This window comes from Clavispora lusitaniae, assembly GCF_014636115.1.
Source record: "Clavispora lusitaniae strain FDAARGOS_655 chromosome Unknown tig00000223_pilon, whole genome shotgun sequence".
Lineage (NCBI taxonomy): Eukaryota > Fungi > Ascomycota > Pichiomycetes > Serinales > Metschnikowiaceae > Clavispora > Clavispora lusitaniae.
The window spans coordinates 442,337-459,477 of NW_027093981.1; the positions used below are offsets into that span (position 1 = coordinate 442,337).

The window sequence follows — 17,141 nt, forward strand, 5'->3', positions numbered from 1 at the left end:
TGAAATATTGATGTAGATCGATTAGTTTAACGAGAGCAAAAAAGCTGTTTCAATGTTAGTGACTCAGAAAGCGAAGCATATGAATTTAAACCCATCATTCATATAATAATCCACAATATGGTTTGATGGTTGGACCATCAGATTAGATATTACCATAAATTCGAAGACGATAGTTGCTGAATTGCAACTCATTTGGTCATACGTTAAAGCCTTTTCATTTTGGGGACGGAGCCACAAACGGATCATCTCTAGACTCCACCAATTTGTGGTAGATATATCTCTCCATCCTGACCCAAGCTTTTTCGGACCTTTCCACCCCCTCGCTGATCCAAATGCCATACGATCCCATCATATTGGCCATAAGCATATCAGTGAAAAGACGGTCGCCCACCACAGCAATTTCTTTTGGTTCTGTGATCCCCTGCTGGGCAAAGTACGCCAAAATCTCCTCATGGCAGCCTGGCTTCTTGGTCGGATGCCGAAGCACAGTTACGCCGGTATCTTGTTCGAGCTTTTTTGCCTGAGCATAATCAGCATCGTCGTTTGTTCCGGCTGAGTTCGACACAATAAGCACTTTTTCCTTGGGGTACATCGAGAGAAGACGAGCCCACGTCTCTTCATATGCTGGCCAGACTTTGTCGTCGTGGTCTTTGGCAAAACAATTGTCCTTGTCGAGAACAATCCCTTTGATTTCCGTCACTTGGCCCGGAATCGCCAACGGAAGCGGAATTCGGTCAAACGACTTGACTGCCAAATGCGGGAGGCATAGGGAAGGGTTGTATAGAAGACGAGAAACGTTGATCGTGGCGCTGGCGTTAAAAAGTTGCATGGAGATGGAGGTTCAAGACTGGACAGGAAAAGTATACGAGGCAGCAATAATTAACGTTGACTATACAGCTGGAGAAAAATGTGGGAAAAATTCTAGTAAATATGGAAGAAATCTGGAAGTAAAAACAGTTAGATCTTGTTCTGACTTTGTTCGCGCTTCACATGAACGTGAAAGTAGATAAGCTAGAATTGCTTGCGGCTCAAAAATGAACGGGATTCCGCTGAAAGTTCGTAAAAGTGACTATAGTTCACATTTGTAGGTTTCTTGAATATCAGGTTTGTTCGGTAATGGCTGAAATTTGGCAATCAAGATGGATACTCGAAAGATGGACATTCGAAAGTTGGACATTCGGACTATATTGACAAGGATCAAAATTGATTGACTTCGTTGGTACCTTGATTTATGAAACTCGATAATTCGATTGGAAGGGATGAAGAGGAAACTCATGTATGTTTTGGAAGAAGATCATGATTCCAAGGATGATACTACAAAATACTACATTATGGAACTATAGGAGTATAGCCATGCCTAGACAGGTGAATTTGAATATGCTTCAGGCATTTTGATTACAAAATATTCGTACAACTAGTAATATAAAATAGCAGTACATGTACGGGACCTCGCTTACCAAGATATTTTATTTTATTATTTGAGTATAGCTATGTACATCATTTTCAATATTTCGAAAATGATTGTCCTTTTGATTGTAACCATTCTATCTGCTAATATGTCTTGATACTGTAGTTGCTCAATCATAGTTTTGTAAATTTACTGATTGTATTCAAAACAAACGAAGAAATTAAGCCAAACGTGCCTATTTTGCTTGTAGGTACACTTGATTAATTACGACGCATAACATTCGTATCGAAGTATGCGTCTCTTCATTGAAATCAAGTATATCTCTAAGCTAGAGGTGTAAAGAATCTCAAAGCTTTGAACTTCAATCAAAAGTTGTCATGTAGAATCCACTTGAAAGTGTTCAAGAATGGACATTACAACGACTTTGATTACTGATAAACAAAGTTAAAGAACTTCTTCTATGTTTAGGCAAGCTTTTATAAGATAGGCGAACAAACTTGACTTGTTTCATATCATACAAGCTTCCTTTCTAGACATCGCTTCTGCTAATTCCAGTATTGCCTGGTATTTGTTAAATAGTTCAACAAAAAATAAATTTATCTATGTCTTCATAAACAATATTTCATGAGTACATTATCAGGCTCTTTCCTCCAGTCCAGTTTTGCCTTTATCAAAAGATATATCTAATGCAAAAATTATCGGTCTTGGTATGACTATGATTTCGCGCTTTCGCACCCATCAAATCTTTTCAAGCTACTACTTCTTTTTGTTAACAGAAGGCTGTTCACGCTACTCCACACCAGGACATCTTGCATCGGTTCAATTTCTTTCTCTTTCATCTTCTCTTTTCCCTACTTTCTTTTCCCCGTTTTGTTCATTATAACCATCTGTTCCAATGTCTAACCGCCGAGTACGAACGAAAAACGTTACAAACAAAAAGGACACTAGCAGCAACACAAACGCCGACCACGTGTGTATAATTTGTGCCGAGCCTATAATATACTCAGCAGTTTCTCCCTGCAACAATGTCACCTGTCACACGTGCTGTCTTCGACAACGGGCGTTGTACCACAAAAAAACCTGTTTGGTGTGCCGAACCGACCACGACGATGTGATTTTCACAGAGAAGAAAACGGAAGATGACTCGAAGTATGCAGACTTTGCAGCCATTAGCCGCTCCTTGGTTGATACAGAACACAACATTCACTTCACCAGCGAGAAGGTCCAAGCGGACACAGCGGCGCTATTGCTGCAAACTTGTGCTGAATGCAATGAGCAGTTCCTGCTGTTTGAAGAATTGTCACGGCATGCCCAAGAATTGCACAACAAACGCTATTGTGACATTTGTGCTAAGCACAAAAGGGCTTTTGTGTCTGAGTTGACGATGTACACCCAAAAACAGCTTCTGCGGCACTTGAACGAAGGAGACCGTGACGGTTTTAACGGCCATCCCCGTTGCAAATTCTGCCGCAACCGCCGTTTCTACTCGGAGGACGAGTTAGTGGTGCATATCCGGGATCGCCACGAAAGGTGTCACATCTGCGACCAGGACGTTCCGCAGTTCCGGGATTACTTTCGTGACTATGACGACTTGTATAGCCATTTTTGCAGCGTCCACCACGTGTGTACCGTTCCCACTTGTGTCGAAAAACGATTTGTGGTGTTCCGCGATGACTTAGACTTGACGGCGCATATGCTCAAGGAACATGGTGGTCTTACGGGACTGGGTGGCCGCGTGGTAGTTGGAGCCGGGTCATCGCGATTCCGCTCGCAGTTGACTACGTATCAGCCGCCTCAAGATTCTACAGACACGAAACGACTTCGTTTCGAAGAACGGGCAAAGCACTATGTCAATTACGATACCGACCGGTTAGCACAATTCAACAACGCTACGCAGCAGTTCCGCTCCAAGAAACTTACGGCGAAGGAACTTTTGGACCGGTACCGTGAGGTATTTTCTGGCACCCCGGAGCTGGACATTTCTCTTTTGATCTACGAGCTTGCAGAGTTGTATCCCGAAAATGCACCTCAAAGAACCCAGCTTGAAGCGGTGTTCAACTCTATGACCTTACCAGTTTTGGCAAAAGATTCATTCCCCGCTTTGGGAAATAGTCTGTCGCTGTCCCTCTCCAATCTGACTTGGGGGACACGAAAGGGCCGCTCACAACAAGAACTTTTCCCTGCACTTTCGAAACCAAAGCGCACTACAGTGCCAATCAAGAATGGACCTATCAAGTATACGATTTTGAAGCAGCCCCAGAAACAAAAGCCTGTGGTTAACACATTTAAAGAGAAAACTAATTACAGGCCAACGTACTTAGACCAGCCTGCAGCGTCACGTTCGTCGGACTCTTTACCGACATTGGGAAGTTCGTCGCTGTCTCGCACACAGCTGCCCAAAACAGTTTTGCCCGAGTCGAAGTTTCCGGCGCTTGAAAAGAAACCCAAAAAGGAGATCCCACGCGTGAGACCTGTTGTTGAAAGCACTGGATCATGGGGACAAGGGTTGACTCCTGCCGCATCAAAAACTGAAGATGATTGGGGCATTCCCATAATAGATAAGAAGGCTGAAAAGCTAAAGCGGAAACAAGAGAGAAGAGCTAAACAAAACTAAGATTTCCTGCAATTGTTACTTGAGACTAGTACTTAATACCACGTCCACACGAGTCAAGAATCTTCAATGAAATTGAGCAAATGCAGGCTTTTCATCTATTCTTCACTAGACGCAGGTATATTGGTTCATTCTGCTGTCTAAAGATGATGTGCAATAACTTTGGCTTGTCTGCCTAAGACACCAATACATCTCGCTCGTTTCAGAATGTAGATGTTTTTCGCACCGCATATGCACTCTAACTTTTTCATCTCCACACTTCTTTTGCCATTCTTCAAGTCTTTTCCCATTTCTCCGCCACATTCAACTATCAGCTTCCCCGAGCATGATGTCCCACATCCTTAAATCACGGCTTTATTTTATTGCACGTGCTGGCATCCGGCCCCAGCTTCCTGTTTTGCCCTCCAGAAATTTGATCCGTCGCTTCGCAACTCCATCCAATGTTGCCTTCGCCCGATTCAACTCCACTAAGGCCACATTGAAAGTCGACAACCCGCAACTCATGATCGCGTTTACGTGCAAAAAATGTGAAACCCGATCGTCGCATGTCTTTTCGAAACAGGCTTACACGAAAGGGTCTGTGCTCATACAGTGTCCTGGGTGTAAGGGAAGACACTTGATAGCAGATAACTTGAAGATCTTCAGGGACGAAAACGTCAACTTGGAGGATATTTTGAAGGCAAGCGGCGAATCGGTAGCCACAACAACGGACGACTTGGCCTTTGAAGATATTCCCGAGTCTTTGCGGAAAGTCATTGGTCATCATGCTAACGATGCACCTGAAGAGTATCAGAAGCCAGAAGGTGGAAACTTGCCACCGGCAGAGGAGACGAAAAAGGAGTAAGAAAAAAGCGAGCTTCAGTCTGAGAGTTGACGATGATAGATGTACATAGAGTCGAATTCAGGTTCACGTTTGTGGAGACATTTTCACAAGCTATTGGGCATAACTGCTTCAGGATATCTTGTAGGATACAGAACTAGTGAATTATGAGATAGGATAACGGTGCCTGCAATAATAGAGCAAATTTTCTTTACATTTCCCATTAGTTAAGACCTCGAGTCTCCGAGCCAGCGAACACTAATGTCATTTCGTTATATTCTTCAAAATAATCGACATATTTTCTATATAACTATCAAGTAGCCATCTTCATCGTTCCTATTCCCATAGAATGAATATTCGCACTAAATTCGCACAAGATTTGTGGAGATTCGCACCTCTTTCTTCAACCATGTCTTTTCTCCTAAAAAGAGCCCTCCAAGTATCCCGGGCCCCGGTGCGTTTTTACGCCTCCAAGACGTTATCCCCGCTTGAAAAGTACCGAGCCAAGCTTGAGAAAAAGGCCCGCGAATTGGGCGTGGCTAGTGTGGAAGATTTGAAAGCAAAACTCAAAGACGAGATCGAACAAAAGAAGAAAGAGCTCAATGCCGTGGACCCGCTCAAAGAACTTGAGGAATACGAGAAGGCCCAGGCAGCAAAAGTGCAAAAGAAAGCCTCCAACAAGGTCCGTGGCGCCATCGACAAGGCCACACCAAAGGCTCCATACAAGACGCTTTCATCTTTTCTCGATGTCGACAAGGTGAAAGAGTTGCCCGAAAAAGAGGTGGATTTCTTGTGGCGTGCCCGGTTCCAGCAAAAGGAAAGAGCGTTACATGCGACGTTGAACGCCACGCAGTTTGCCAACATCTTCGCCAACGCTTTCAAGAACCCAAACTTCATTTTACCTTTGCCCAAAGATGGAGAAGGCTACGAAATGCACTTTGTCCAGTGGGCATTTGTGGGTCCCCATACAACCCATTGCATGTTGACTTCGTTGGCGGAGTACAAACTTCACAAGGAATATGCGAAGCCGCATACAACACTCATGTTCCATCAGGAATTGGTGGACGAAGTGGGGAAAGTCTTGATGAACGGACAAGTGGAGGAGGATGTTCCTCTTTCCATGGATGAAGCACAGCTTTTGGTACTTAATGTGCAGAGATTCTACGGCGGCTTGACTGAGTCCGAAGGTTCGAAAAGAAAGTTGGAGTTGTTGAAAGAGTTCACCGCAGGAAACCCTGATTTCAGCATGGAGAGACTTATTGAAGAAGCTGCATCCTTTGATTGAGCGGATGTAAGCCCTATTTATATGTATATAAACGAATTATTCAGCATTGATACATAGTAGCAGAACTTTTCGGGCCGACTTTCATGTTCTGAAGAGAATATTGGAGCGCTGGCAAATAAGAAGGACCTTCGCTCAAAGGTCATTCGATAAGAAAATCGGCATATGGAAATATGAGCATTGGCCGGGTTCTTTTACGAACTGATGGTCTAGGCTACTGAAAACAGATAATAAAGTCAAACTGTTAAAATAAAACAGTTGACTTGAAGATAATCGCCTCCATTTAAACACCGATAACGACCCATACAAGTATGTACTGAGAAATGTATTTATTATGCACTAAGAAACTATTGCTATAATCCTTTACCAGTGCATCGAAAAATATCCGTTGATTTACAATACATTCCTTCAAGATTTCCTCAATTTAGCTGGCCTATAGCTTCTACATGAGACATTCCCAATTCACATTTCCGGTTCACCAATAAAGCTCATCAAGATCTCCAGAGATCTTTAAGTTCAACTTCCTAGACTGAGAATATCATCAAGAAGCGACTGGTCGTGGGTTCTTTTTGCTCTTCTTGGTGCAGCTTTTGGTTTTGTAGTTGTCGCCTTCTTCGGTGCAGCTTTGGCCCGAGGAGCCCGCTTCTTTGGCTCGTCTTCTTCGGATAAAACCACAGGCTCAGGTTCAGGCACACTTTCTTTTGGTGAATCTTGCCACGACTCGTCGTCTATAGGTTTCCGCTTCGCTTCCCTTCTGAGTTGGTTCAAGAGCTGACGGAAACCTTTCCGGGTGACGCCCTTATGAAACTCTGCCTCGTCTATGCCAATTTGCAAGAGCAGCTTCGTGGCATCTTCCACGGCTTTCTCCACGTACTCTGCCAAAACTTCCTTGTCATCTTGTTCAATGAACTTCTTTGTAGCGTCGAAAATGCGGTCTTCAGCAACCAAGAATAGACTGGAATCGCCCAAAACACTTTGCAAAAGCTGCTGGATCAGAACATTCAGCGGCTCTCGTGCTTGCGGTTCCGCTAGTTTTCGCTGAGGTTGCCGCAGAGCCTTTTTCTGATGGTACAAGAGGATATCATTGACGTTGGCCACACGGCCAACAAAGCGATTAGAAAACCTGCGGGCATTTTCAACCTCGTAGTCACCTGTATGATCCACACGCAAGCGAATGAGCGGAAGCATATTTTCCGAGCTAGTCTTTTCGTGAGTTTCATCTTGCTCTTCATTTTCTTCGTCTTGCTTTGCTTGCTCAATCATCTCCTCTACCTGGCTGACCAAAAAGTCGGCAATGTCTCTTTTCAGCGCCGGACCTTCCACGAAATGCTCTCGTTGAAGCGATATGTCCCGCATCACAAACGGCCGCACTGTTTGAAGCCGTATCGGTTTGATGCTGTATTCCTCGCCCAACACATCGACTAGAAAAACATGCTTGGGTGCTGTTTCGCCCTCACTAAGTGAAGTGGCCACAGTTGAACCAGGTTGAAGCGTATCAAAGCCTGTGGCCGGGTTGTACTGCGGATCCAAAATACACTCGTGTTCATGGCCCCAGATAACCAAGTCAAGAAACAGCGGCAAGAAATCCTCAGGCACATACGACGAGATGGAGTGCCGCGCATGGTTTTGGTGGAGGCACAAGATGCTGAAAAAGCGCTCGCGTGGCTTTTGGAATGTCACTTTCCCGTCTCTCATAAGGCGCTGGAGCCGTTCGTCTCGCAAGTTGTTCAAGCCATAAAGCGCAAGCCTTGTCGTTCCCTTTTGAAGCAAGATCGGCGCAAGCAGAATCTTGTCGTCGCGCGGGATCTGGCCAAAATAGTTCACCAACCCAGTAGCTGCCACCACATCGAGCGGCGATAGTAGACCTGAGCCTGTAGCGTCGTCGTGGTTGCCGGAAATGGCGAAAACAGGAACAGCAACGTTCAAATTGGGGTCCTCGTAGTTTAACGAGTCGCCCGATCGGAGCGCCAACGCCGGATCACTGAGCAATTCCAACTCGCACGGCCGGTCGCCAAGACAATTGAGCCGGAGCGCCTGAATGACATGGAAAAGAGCCTTCTTTGAGGGCCGCGTCACGTGGAACATGTCTCCGCCTTGCACGACCATGTCTGCGTCGTGGATTTGGGCCAAGCGCATGGTTTCTTGGAAAGTTTTCCACGAGTCATCGCCTCGCACAGGGTCGTTTTCAAGGTAGCCCACGTGATTGTCGGACGTGACGAGAATACGGAGGCGGTTGGGCCCTGCAGGTATGGACGCAATGGGCGGCATGTGGCAATGGTGGGGAAGAAGAGTAGTAGAAGTTGGTGATGTTGGAATGCATACAGAGGGAATGCGATGCTATTCTGCAGGAGGTCAACATATCGCTATACCGCTAACGGTTTTAAAAGACAACGCAAGCCATTAGAAAAAATCCCACATATTTCGGTGGTGTGCAAATACGTACCGAAACGTCTATTTTTGAGTTAGTGTGCCCGATCTTGTTACTAGGGAGCAACAGATCGGCAGCAAGCCAATTGGAAATATAGAACACAAAAGGAAAGGCAAAGAGTCTCCCGAATAATCGGCAAGACCTTTTTGCGACTCGGGCAAATCTGGAGTGGCGATTCTTGATCAAGTCTTGTCATATTAAGCCTGGAGATAGTGTATTCTGAGTCAGAATAGGATATTCTGAGACACGATTAAGTCTTCCCAACAAACTTGGCCCAATCGAATCAGACGGGTCTAATCAAATCAGACAATAATCGAACCAAGGTCTGTTAATCTGTGTCACAATTGGATCTTTCCAGAGACTAGATCTATCAAAGCGCTTTCTTCGGATATCTCGAGATAGCATTTGCGGCTGAGAATTCCATCGTTGAAGAGAATCCTAATCCTAGAGGTTTCACTCTAAACTGTGGATAAATACTTGCAGCAACTCTTAGAGTACCATTTCCAATTTTTCTTCAATCGCTGATCGACCCACCATATTCTACGATGTCTGATCTAGAAGCAAGACAACACGACGAGGTCGAGTCCCTCCGGTCGATCTATGGCGACATCTTCACCGACGTCACGCCACAAGAAACAGTATGGAGCAAAAAAGCCAGCCCGCATTTCCAGATCGCTTTGCGCTCCCATGAAAATCCCCAACGGCCCGAAGTGTCGCTTGTTCTTGATATTGCATTCACGCCGACGTACCCACTGCTGCCGCCAATAGTACAGGTTCTCTCGCCGCAGAACTTGCTTCGGGCCAGACTCGCGCAGATCGAAGCCAAGATCGCGGCGCTATTGAAAGAGTATGCGGGAGAAGAACTATGTTTTACTGTGGTCATGGATGTGAAGGAGATGTTAGACGACTTCCAGCAGACTACAGAACAAGTAGTATCGCTCGAAGAAGAGCGTGAACGGCGGTTGGCCAACGAGCGCAGAGTTCTAGAAGCTACAGAAAAGGAAGCGCTACGAGAAGCGGCGTCGGCGAAAGAAAAGCTCAGCCAGGCGGCCAGCGCCGAACTTCGCCAGATGCGCAACGACTACCCTGGCGAAACAGAAAACGATTTGGCCTCTACATCGGCTAGCGACCAGTATCTCCCCGGATCTTCAGTCGGGCCCACGTTTGTATTTGATAACGTGCTTTACGGCGAGTCTGGCGGAAGCCGGTTCCGGTTCCGTGCTGTGCAAGGGTTTATTCCGAGCCACACAAGAGGCTTGTTGCTGGATGTAGGAGAACAGTACACGGTGACTCCGTATGTCCAATCACAGCGTCCAGATGCTGCGTATCTACTTACTGTGGTGGAGTTGGAGCACGAATTCTGGCAGACGGCAGAAGGCCGAGCACAGATCCGCCAGTTGGAGCTTGAGTTGGAGCAGGCCATGACGCTTCATGCGGTGAGAGGGTTTCAGATAGACCGGACGGACGACGAGAAAGGAAAACAGGAAAGACACGAGCCCAAAGCAAAAACCAAGCCGTCTTGGCTGGCCAGCTCTCGCCAATCTGAAATTTCTGGCTCTGCCCGCTGGACCGTGCGCATTCTCACCGACCCGGAGCCGCTGACACTAGCAGATGTTCTTCCTGCGGCAGGCTCCATCCATTGGGCGCTAGCCCGAACGTGGTTGATCCAGCTTCTTCCCGCACTTGAGGCGTTGCACGACGCAGGCGTCGCCCACCAGCTTCTATGTCCTGCCAGTGTTGTGCTCACAGACGGATCGCTCCGGCTTTGTCATCCAAGTTACGGCGCATCGCTTCTCCGCATGGCCCACGTCGGCCAGTCTGACCACTATCTCGACCGGTACATTCCGCGCGGCTGGCGAGATCCAGACTCGAGCGGCGGGCCTGCGAAAAGCGACGTGTGGCAGCTTGGTGTCTTGTTCCTTCGGGTCATGTTGGGCTATGGTGCGTGCGAGACAGAGTTCCGGACGCCGCAGCAGTTTCTCTCTGGGTTCCGGCCAGAGAAATATCCCGTGGCCGAGCATGCTGAACGGGTGTACGACTTGCTCAGTCGGATGCTTCAGCCGCGGGCCTCGAAGCGGCCCAGTCTTGTCGAGTTGAATGCGCTCAAGTTTTTCCGGCTGGGGATGGAGGAACCGCCGCAACGAGACCCCATTGGCCTGCTGCGGTACCAGACCAGCATGCTCAACGCGGCACGTGGTGCTACTTCGGTCTCTAGAAGACGCTTGTCGAACCGAGCAGCAAGCCCTTTCGTCGAGACAGAATCGAGGTATGAACGCGAGTTTGAGGAAGTGGGCAAGCTCGGGAAAGGTGGGTTCGGCGAGGTGGTAAAGGCGAGAAATAGAATGGAAGGAACGTTCTACGCCATCAAGAAAATCAAGCACCGTGCTGATAAGCTCGAGACCTTGTTGAGTGAGGTTCTCTCCTTGGCGCGCTTGAACCACCAGTATATCGTCCGTTACTACGGATGCTGGGTGGAAGAGGCTCGTGGTGTTGAGCCGACAAGAGAAGAGGAAGATACTTCTGACTCCGACGACGAGTTTGAAAGTCCGCTCAATATGCGCTCGTCTTCTTTCCTTGCCAGCAGAGACAACTCCTTCCAGATCGACTATTTTTCCAATCTGATGGATCCGCTGCTTGGTTATGCTGACAGCCTAGATGATCGAATTGTTTTTGCTACAAGTGATGACTCGACAGAGCGGCAAGATTCTGACGATGAACGAAGTGATTCAAGTGGATCGCACGAAACTGACGATGACGAAGCGTTGGTATCGTCGGAATCTGAATCTGAATCTGAATCTGCTATTTCGTCACGCTCATTGTCTAAATCTTTCGCCAAATCCCACTCTAGTGGTTCGTCGTCACGCCGTCATCTTGGTCTGGCTCGCTCAACACTTTACATTCAAATGGAGTTTTGTGAAAATAACACCTTGCTCGATTTGATCGAAAAGGGCCTCCCCAATAATCCGAGCGAGTATTGGCGACTCTTTCGTCAGATCCTAGAGGCGGTTTCCTATATCCATAGCTCTGGTTTTATCCACCGTGATTTGAAACCGACCAACATCTTTATCGATCGTTCCAATAACATCAAGGTTGGTGACTTTGGCCTTGCTAAAAACTCCCATTTCTCGTCAGCGCTTCTGAAAAACAACCAGGTAGCGTCCCCTAACAAAGATTTATCAACTTTAGTCGGCACATTCTTTTACACTGCTAAAGAAGTTGCAACAGGTGAATACGACGAAAAAGTAGACATGTACTCTTTGGGGATTATCTTCTTTGAGATGTGTCACCAGATGAGCACGGGAATGGAGCGAGCGATGATCTTAAACGATTTGCGTTTGGCTGAAGTCAAATTCCCCAGCGATTTCGACTCCCGCAAACTCACAGAACGTAAAATTATTCAGCAGCTCCTTGCTCATGATCCAAAATCCCGGCCAGGAGCTACAGAACTTTTGCAGAGTGGAGCAATTCCCGTTGAGCACCAGGATATCATTATCAAAGAAGCTCTCAAGTCATTGGCAGACCCAGCCTCACCTTGGCAACAACATGTTAGAGACGCATTATTCAAACAACCATATCTGTTAGCGCGAGACTTGATGTTTGATAATGCTGGCACCAGCTCGCATAGCGGCATTATAGAACACACTACTGGAGATTACTTGATCCTAAGCCAAACACTCAATGAGCTCAGCCGACTCTTTGAAACCCATGGTGCAATCCAAGATTTTGATGGGAGTGCCTTAATACCCAAGCTGCTGACCCAGTCAAAGGAACAGGTGTATGAAATTCTTGATCGTAATGGTTCTGTTTTGACTCTCAGTTATGACTTGGTGCTTCCAATGGCTCGATTTTTGAGCAGAAACTATACTGAGGTCAGCAAGTTGCACAGGCACGAATTCGTGTACCGTCCTAACCTCAGAGGCATCGGCAGGCCAGACAAGTATAGCGCTGTTGCCTTTGACATCTTTTCTCATAGCACGCATTTCTTGAAATCCCATGATGCAGAATGCATCAAGGTTGTGGATGAGATTTTATGCACATTTCCATGTTTCAAGGCGAAGAACGCACAGGCTTTCATTATTGTCAATCATTCAGATATTCTAAACAGCGCTATTGATTTTGCTTTTGGAAGCTCGAACACCTTATCTCAATCTCGTCGATATGAGCTCATGGGTGTGTTGTCCCAATTAGGAGTAGAGAGAGGCTCTGAAGACATTAAGCGGTATTTGAGAGACGAATTCAAAATTCAACATACTGTGGTGAAAGACCTTATCGATCTCTTCAATTTCACAGTGGAACCGGAAAAGGCCCGGTTGAAACTACGCAAAATCATGGTGGACTCGCCTTTGCTTGCCAAAGTGGAACGCGCATTGAATGAGCTTCAAGAAATCTTGGATGTTCTTCAAAGTCTTGGTGTCAGCTCCACGGTCTCTTTCTGTCCTTTGAGCAACTACAATGCCAAATATTATGATGGCGCATTCATGTTTCAGGCCATTTACAGAATTGACAAGAACAGGAAATTCTCAAGGTTTGTCACTGGTGGAAGATACGATCGCCTTATCGACTCGCTATCTAATGATGGACTTACGAAGTCTAGAACGCCGCATGGAGTTGGGTTTCAGCTCACAAGTACATTGTTGTTTTTGTTGATGAAAAATGCAGCGAAGAGGTCCCAATTGACGTTGGCCAACTCAAAAACGATGGGTAAATGGAGGAAATCGAGGTGTGATGTGCTTGTTACGAGTCTGCAAGAGTCCATCATCAAAGATTCCGGCTTCAAGGTACTTAATGAGTTGTGGGCGCACGGAATCAGCAGCGATTGGTTTTTTGCCAAATCCAACGAAGAGCTAAATAATCGTGCAATTGAGGATGGTTGTGATTGGATAGTGCAACTCAAGCAAAAGAATACAGGCCTGGGACGCCGGTCTAAGAAGAGCTCCTTCAAGCCGATCCGTGTTAAATCAATTGAAGCCAATAAGGACACTGATTTGGATTACGATGAGCTTTTGCACTTTCTTCTAAATGAGATCGAAGAGCGAAATGCCGAGGCTAACGAAGGCAGCTCTTACATTGATAGGAAGGAGGATTTGAGTCAGACAAATGACGATTCTCGGATCGGCGAGCCACTTTTCAATCTCGATATTGACCAGCGTGTTATTGTTGTTTCCAACAGTGCGCCACGGGGTAGAAAGAATAATAAAAAGGAGAAATGGGAACTTGAGAATGACTCAAAATTGGCGGGTGCTGACTTGATGAAAAGCCTAGCAAAAGCCCCAATTGTGACAGTGGATCTGAACGATTCTACACTAGATATGATTCTGTCCATGTCTCTCAACACACTGCAAGAAGAATGGCACAAGAAGCTTTTTTTCACTGACAACAAGTTACCTCGAAGCTACGCTGCTGCCATCTATGAAACTTTGAATAAGGAGGCAGCCAGGGGAGTACGCTGGGCATTGTTGCACTCTCCGAAAACTGACAAGACGACTATTGTGGATTTACAGAGATGATCAGTGTCCCAGTAAGTCAATACACTGATACAATAATATATAAGCATAATAAATGGTATTCATTACGATGCTATATGACAAGTTCAGATTCCCATTCTTCGATAAACCAATGTAATATAGCCACCTTTATACTAGTTATTCATGAGAACTTAGCAATCACCACAGGCAAAAAGGGGAAAATGTCGAGCTTCATGCAGATTTGTTCATTGACTATACATCTGATAGCATTATGGGGTATAGTCTTTGCGGACCATTATCAGGTCGTCTTCTGGTTCTATTAATCCCTTGTCTACATAAAATGCAAGTCCAACATTCGCTCTAAGGATTAAAGCTCCCCTTTTTGAATGGTACTGTCACGGAAAGAGGCAAGAGCATTTACTTGGCCCTCGTGAAGTTTCTCTTCCACTGCCAGTATTCCTCGAGCCGAAGTTCACTATATTCGGCATAATTGAAATCAATCGTGGAAAGCTCGCTCTGAATCATAGCCCAGATTCCCCAATAAAACCCGGGCATACCGTAGTAACAAGCAATTTCGTCTATAAGGGCGCCTATCTCTTCACTGCTGGCGTCGATGTTGTTCAAATAACTCTTGCACCAATCAATCATGACAGGATTCGAAGCAGACGGTTCTGGAATGGCAGACCGGTCGCAGTCAAAACCTTGCCACTCCGCAAAATGATTGGCAATATCGAATGCTCGAGGAGCAGGAAGCATGTACTCGTAGTCAATGAACTTGAGAGGATTGTCTTCCAATGACGGAAGATGCAAAGTGTTGTGGTCTTTCGCCAAGTACTCCTGGAATTCTGACGTCTCCGGAATAATGATGTTTCCCGAAAGCAAATCGCAGTGTGACACCACCACGGGAGACTTGGAGGCACGTAAAAGCGTTGATTTTAGCCACTTGAGCTCTTCAAGAATTACATGCCGAATATTCTCGAGCGACACATCCTCCAGAGGCAAGTTCGCCTTGAAGACATTCACAAGAGCCTCATTTTCAGGCACGATCTGAATCCAGTCTTCCAAAAGATCCCACACGCTATTAATGGTTCTTTTGACTTTCTTGTCACGCTTCGACGATTTTTGCGAAGGTTTCGGCTGGCTTTGTTTCTTCAAGTTGGCTGTATACTTTCGGAGCTTCTCCACTCCGTCCTCAATGTACTCGCAGTTCACGCTGTTGTGCACGTTCCCAAGCTGTTGTGCAATCAACGGGAATAATCCGGGGTGGCTCAATTCCTTTGGGTCCAAGGAACGGCCTGGGAAAAACCCATAAATGAGCCCGTTGCTAAAACGAGCATGGATTGGCGGCGCCAACTTCAATGAATTAAGCACCAAATGAGACACAAACTCGCGGTGACGATCTATAATGAGATTGGTTCCTTTTCCGTACACACGCATCAAAAGCGTTTCTTGGCCATGCGTACACGACAAGAGCATGTTTGTGATTCCGCCTGTGAGCTGCTTGATTGCAACGTCGGCTTTCCAATCGGGGAAAATCTTGGTCAAAAGCTGTTTGATCTGGGTATAGTCGCTGGTCAAGTTCGTTTCGAGGTCCACAAAGTACTCGGGCATGTACACGGCATGAGTCGAGTACTCATTCAACACAGACTCAATGCTGACTTCGGACGCCAAGTCGATGTTCATACGGGACACGATTTCCGCCTCATTGTCCGAATCGTCCTGCGAGCTTCGGAGCACGGCCAAACGGCTGGGCGTTTTCGGCAGCACGCTGCCGTTGGATGCAGCTGGCGGCAACGCCTCCTCGTTTTTTGCAGCCTCCTCGTTATCTTCCTCCGCTGTGTTGGCAAGTTGTGTAGTGTCCGACTCGAGGTCTGACAAGGACGGGTTGTTGAGCGTGTACAACAAACTTTTGTTTTTAAAACTCCCCGCAGTGGGGCACAGGGCCTTTGGCACAGCCAAGGTGTCCTGGTGTGTCGATATCTCTGGCTTTCTGGCCAATTTTTCTGGCGGTGGAACCGATGAAGACGGCGTGAAGACTGTCACGGGAATACAATGCACGGCCCCGCCAGACAATATGCAGTATACTGGAGACGACATGGGGAAAAGTATCGGCCAGCTAAAGATTATCTATGAGAAGAACGAGTGGAAAAAACGAAATGTGGATCCGGAGGAGATAAAGACGCTCACTAACTATCGCCAATGTTTGTTCCTGTACATAGGGCCCGGGCTCGTGATCTGGCTACGTTATAACCACCTGAAGAAAATGGTGAAACGAGAGGAGATTAGTTGGTTCGTATGGCAGGCAAAAGTAGATAGGTACGGACAAAAGTAGATAGGTACGGATATGTGTGTCTTGTGAATTGAGGATTTTTTTTTAGTTCTCAGTTAAGACAGGTTTCGTACAAGAAAAGTCTTGTGCAGAGGAATTGGATTTAAGGTCTTGTGACGACGGCGAATTTCCGTATTTGACGGAAGGAGATTTGTTTCGTAAATCTGGAATTACGTTAAAATGAATATTTTGAGAAAGTGTCTGAATGATTTACGAAGGTGCCTTAGAATTGTGGATGCTCAATCTGCATGTGAAAGTTGACGATAAGGTGAGAAACGTATACCGGTTTTCAAAATCTACTGAAATACTGACTATGAAATTGAAATTGTTTTCTCATCACATTATGAGAAGGTCCGTAGTTGAGCCGAATTTCATTTACTACTCTTTCTTATTAAATCCGGCGTGCCTGATTTTCTTGACAGGCTAAAGGTCTGGCCTTTACTTTTATCTTCAGCAAGTTCTGCTATGATGGTTATCCGATAACGTTGCATTTGCTTAATCATCAGTGGCTATCATGTCTGAAAGCGCAATTTTTGAGCTCAAAAACTATGATGACTGTCATTATTGTTGCATTTGAACGATTATTTAGGTTGGGCATTTGAAAATGGGAAAATTGAAAGTCTTCACATGTATGTATGCCGACACAAGTGATCAACCTTTTTCTTTTTCCTAGGTGGGTCAGAATGACGCTTGGGGATTATCATAGTAGTGTACTTCATGATCTATATAGTGAAATCAAGGAAATTCCTTATCAGTCAATGTACGTTTTCAAAGAGTTGGATCATGTTACAAATATAC

The 17,141-nt window shown here is 46.0% G+C and overlaps 7 protein-coding genes across 7 annotated transcripts; 4 read left to right on the forward strand and 3 right to left on the reverse strand. All coding sequences in view use genetic code 12, as the record gives it.

Annotated features, from left to right (window-relative positions):
* Nucleotides 1-214: 214 nt before the first annotated feature.
* Nucleotides 215-829, reverse strand: GEP4 (phosphatidylglycerophosphatase; the record flags this gene model as incomplete). The annotated part of the gene is made up of 1 exon (XM_002614195.2): nt 215-829. The coding sequence occupies one exon, from the start codon at nt 827-829 to the stop codon at nt 215-217; it is 615 nt and encodes a 204-aa protein (XP_002614241.1).
* A 1,474-nt stretch (nt 830-2,303) lies between these two features.
* Nucleotides 2,304-4,022, forward strand: FOB63_004547 (E3 ubiquitin-protein ligase; the record flags this gene model as incomplete). The annotated part of the gene is made up of 1 exon (XM_002614194.2): nt 2,304-4,022. One exon carries the CDS (start codon nt 2,304-2,306, stop codon nt 4,020-4,022), a length of 1,719 nt encoding a protein of 572 aa, XP_002614240.2.
* A 322-nt stretch (nt 4,023-4,344) lies between these two features.
* FOB63_004548 (uncharacterized protein) lies at nt 4,345-4,863 on the forward strand (the record flags this gene model as incomplete). Its single annotated transcript, XM_002614193.2, has 1 exon — nt 4,345-4,863. One exon carries the CDS (start codon nt 4,345-4,347, stop codon nt 4,861-4,863), a length of 519 nt encoding a protein of 172 aa, XP_002614239.2.
* A 325-nt stretch (nt 4,864-5,188) lies between these two features.
* Nucleotides 5,189-6,124, forward strand: FOB63_004549 (uncharacterized protein; the record flags this gene model as incomplete). Its single annotated transcript, XM_002614192.2, has 1 exon — nt 5,189-6,124. One exon carries the CDS (start codon nt 5,189-5,191, stop codon nt 6,122-6,124), a length of 936 nt encoding a protein of 311 aa, XP_002614238.2.
* Nucleotides 6,125-6,637: 513 nt separating this feature from the next.
* On the reverse strand, nt 6,638-8,389 carry MRE11 (MRX complex nuclease subunit; the record flags this gene model as incomplete). Its single annotated transcript, XM_002614191.2, has 1 exon — nt 6,638-8,389. The coding sequence occupies one exon, from the start codon at nt 8,387-8,389 to the stop codon at nt 6,638-6,640; it is 1,752 nt and encodes a 583-aa protein (XP_002614237.2).
* Nucleotides 8,390-9,094: 705 nt separating this feature from the next.
* On the forward strand, nt 9,095-14,056 carry GCN2 (serine/threonine-protein kinase; the record flags this gene model as incomplete). The annotated part of the gene is made up of 1 exon (XM_002614190.2): nt 9,095-14,056. The coding sequence occupies one exon, from the start codon at nt 9,095-9,097 to the stop codon at nt 14,054-14,056; it is 4,962 nt and encodes a 1,653-aa protein (XP_002614236.2).
* Nucleotides 14,057-14,431: 375 nt separating this feature from the next.
* On the reverse strand, nt 14,432-16,111 carry FOB63_004552 (uncharacterized protein; the record flags this gene model as incomplete). Its single annotated transcript, XM_002614189.2, has 1 exon — nt 14,432-16,111. The coding sequence occupies one exon, from the start codon at nt 16,109-16,111 to the stop codon at nt 14,432-14,434; it is 1,680 nt and encodes a 559-aa protein (XP_002614235.1).
* Between the last annotated feature and the right edge of the window lie 1,030 nt (nt 16,112-17,141).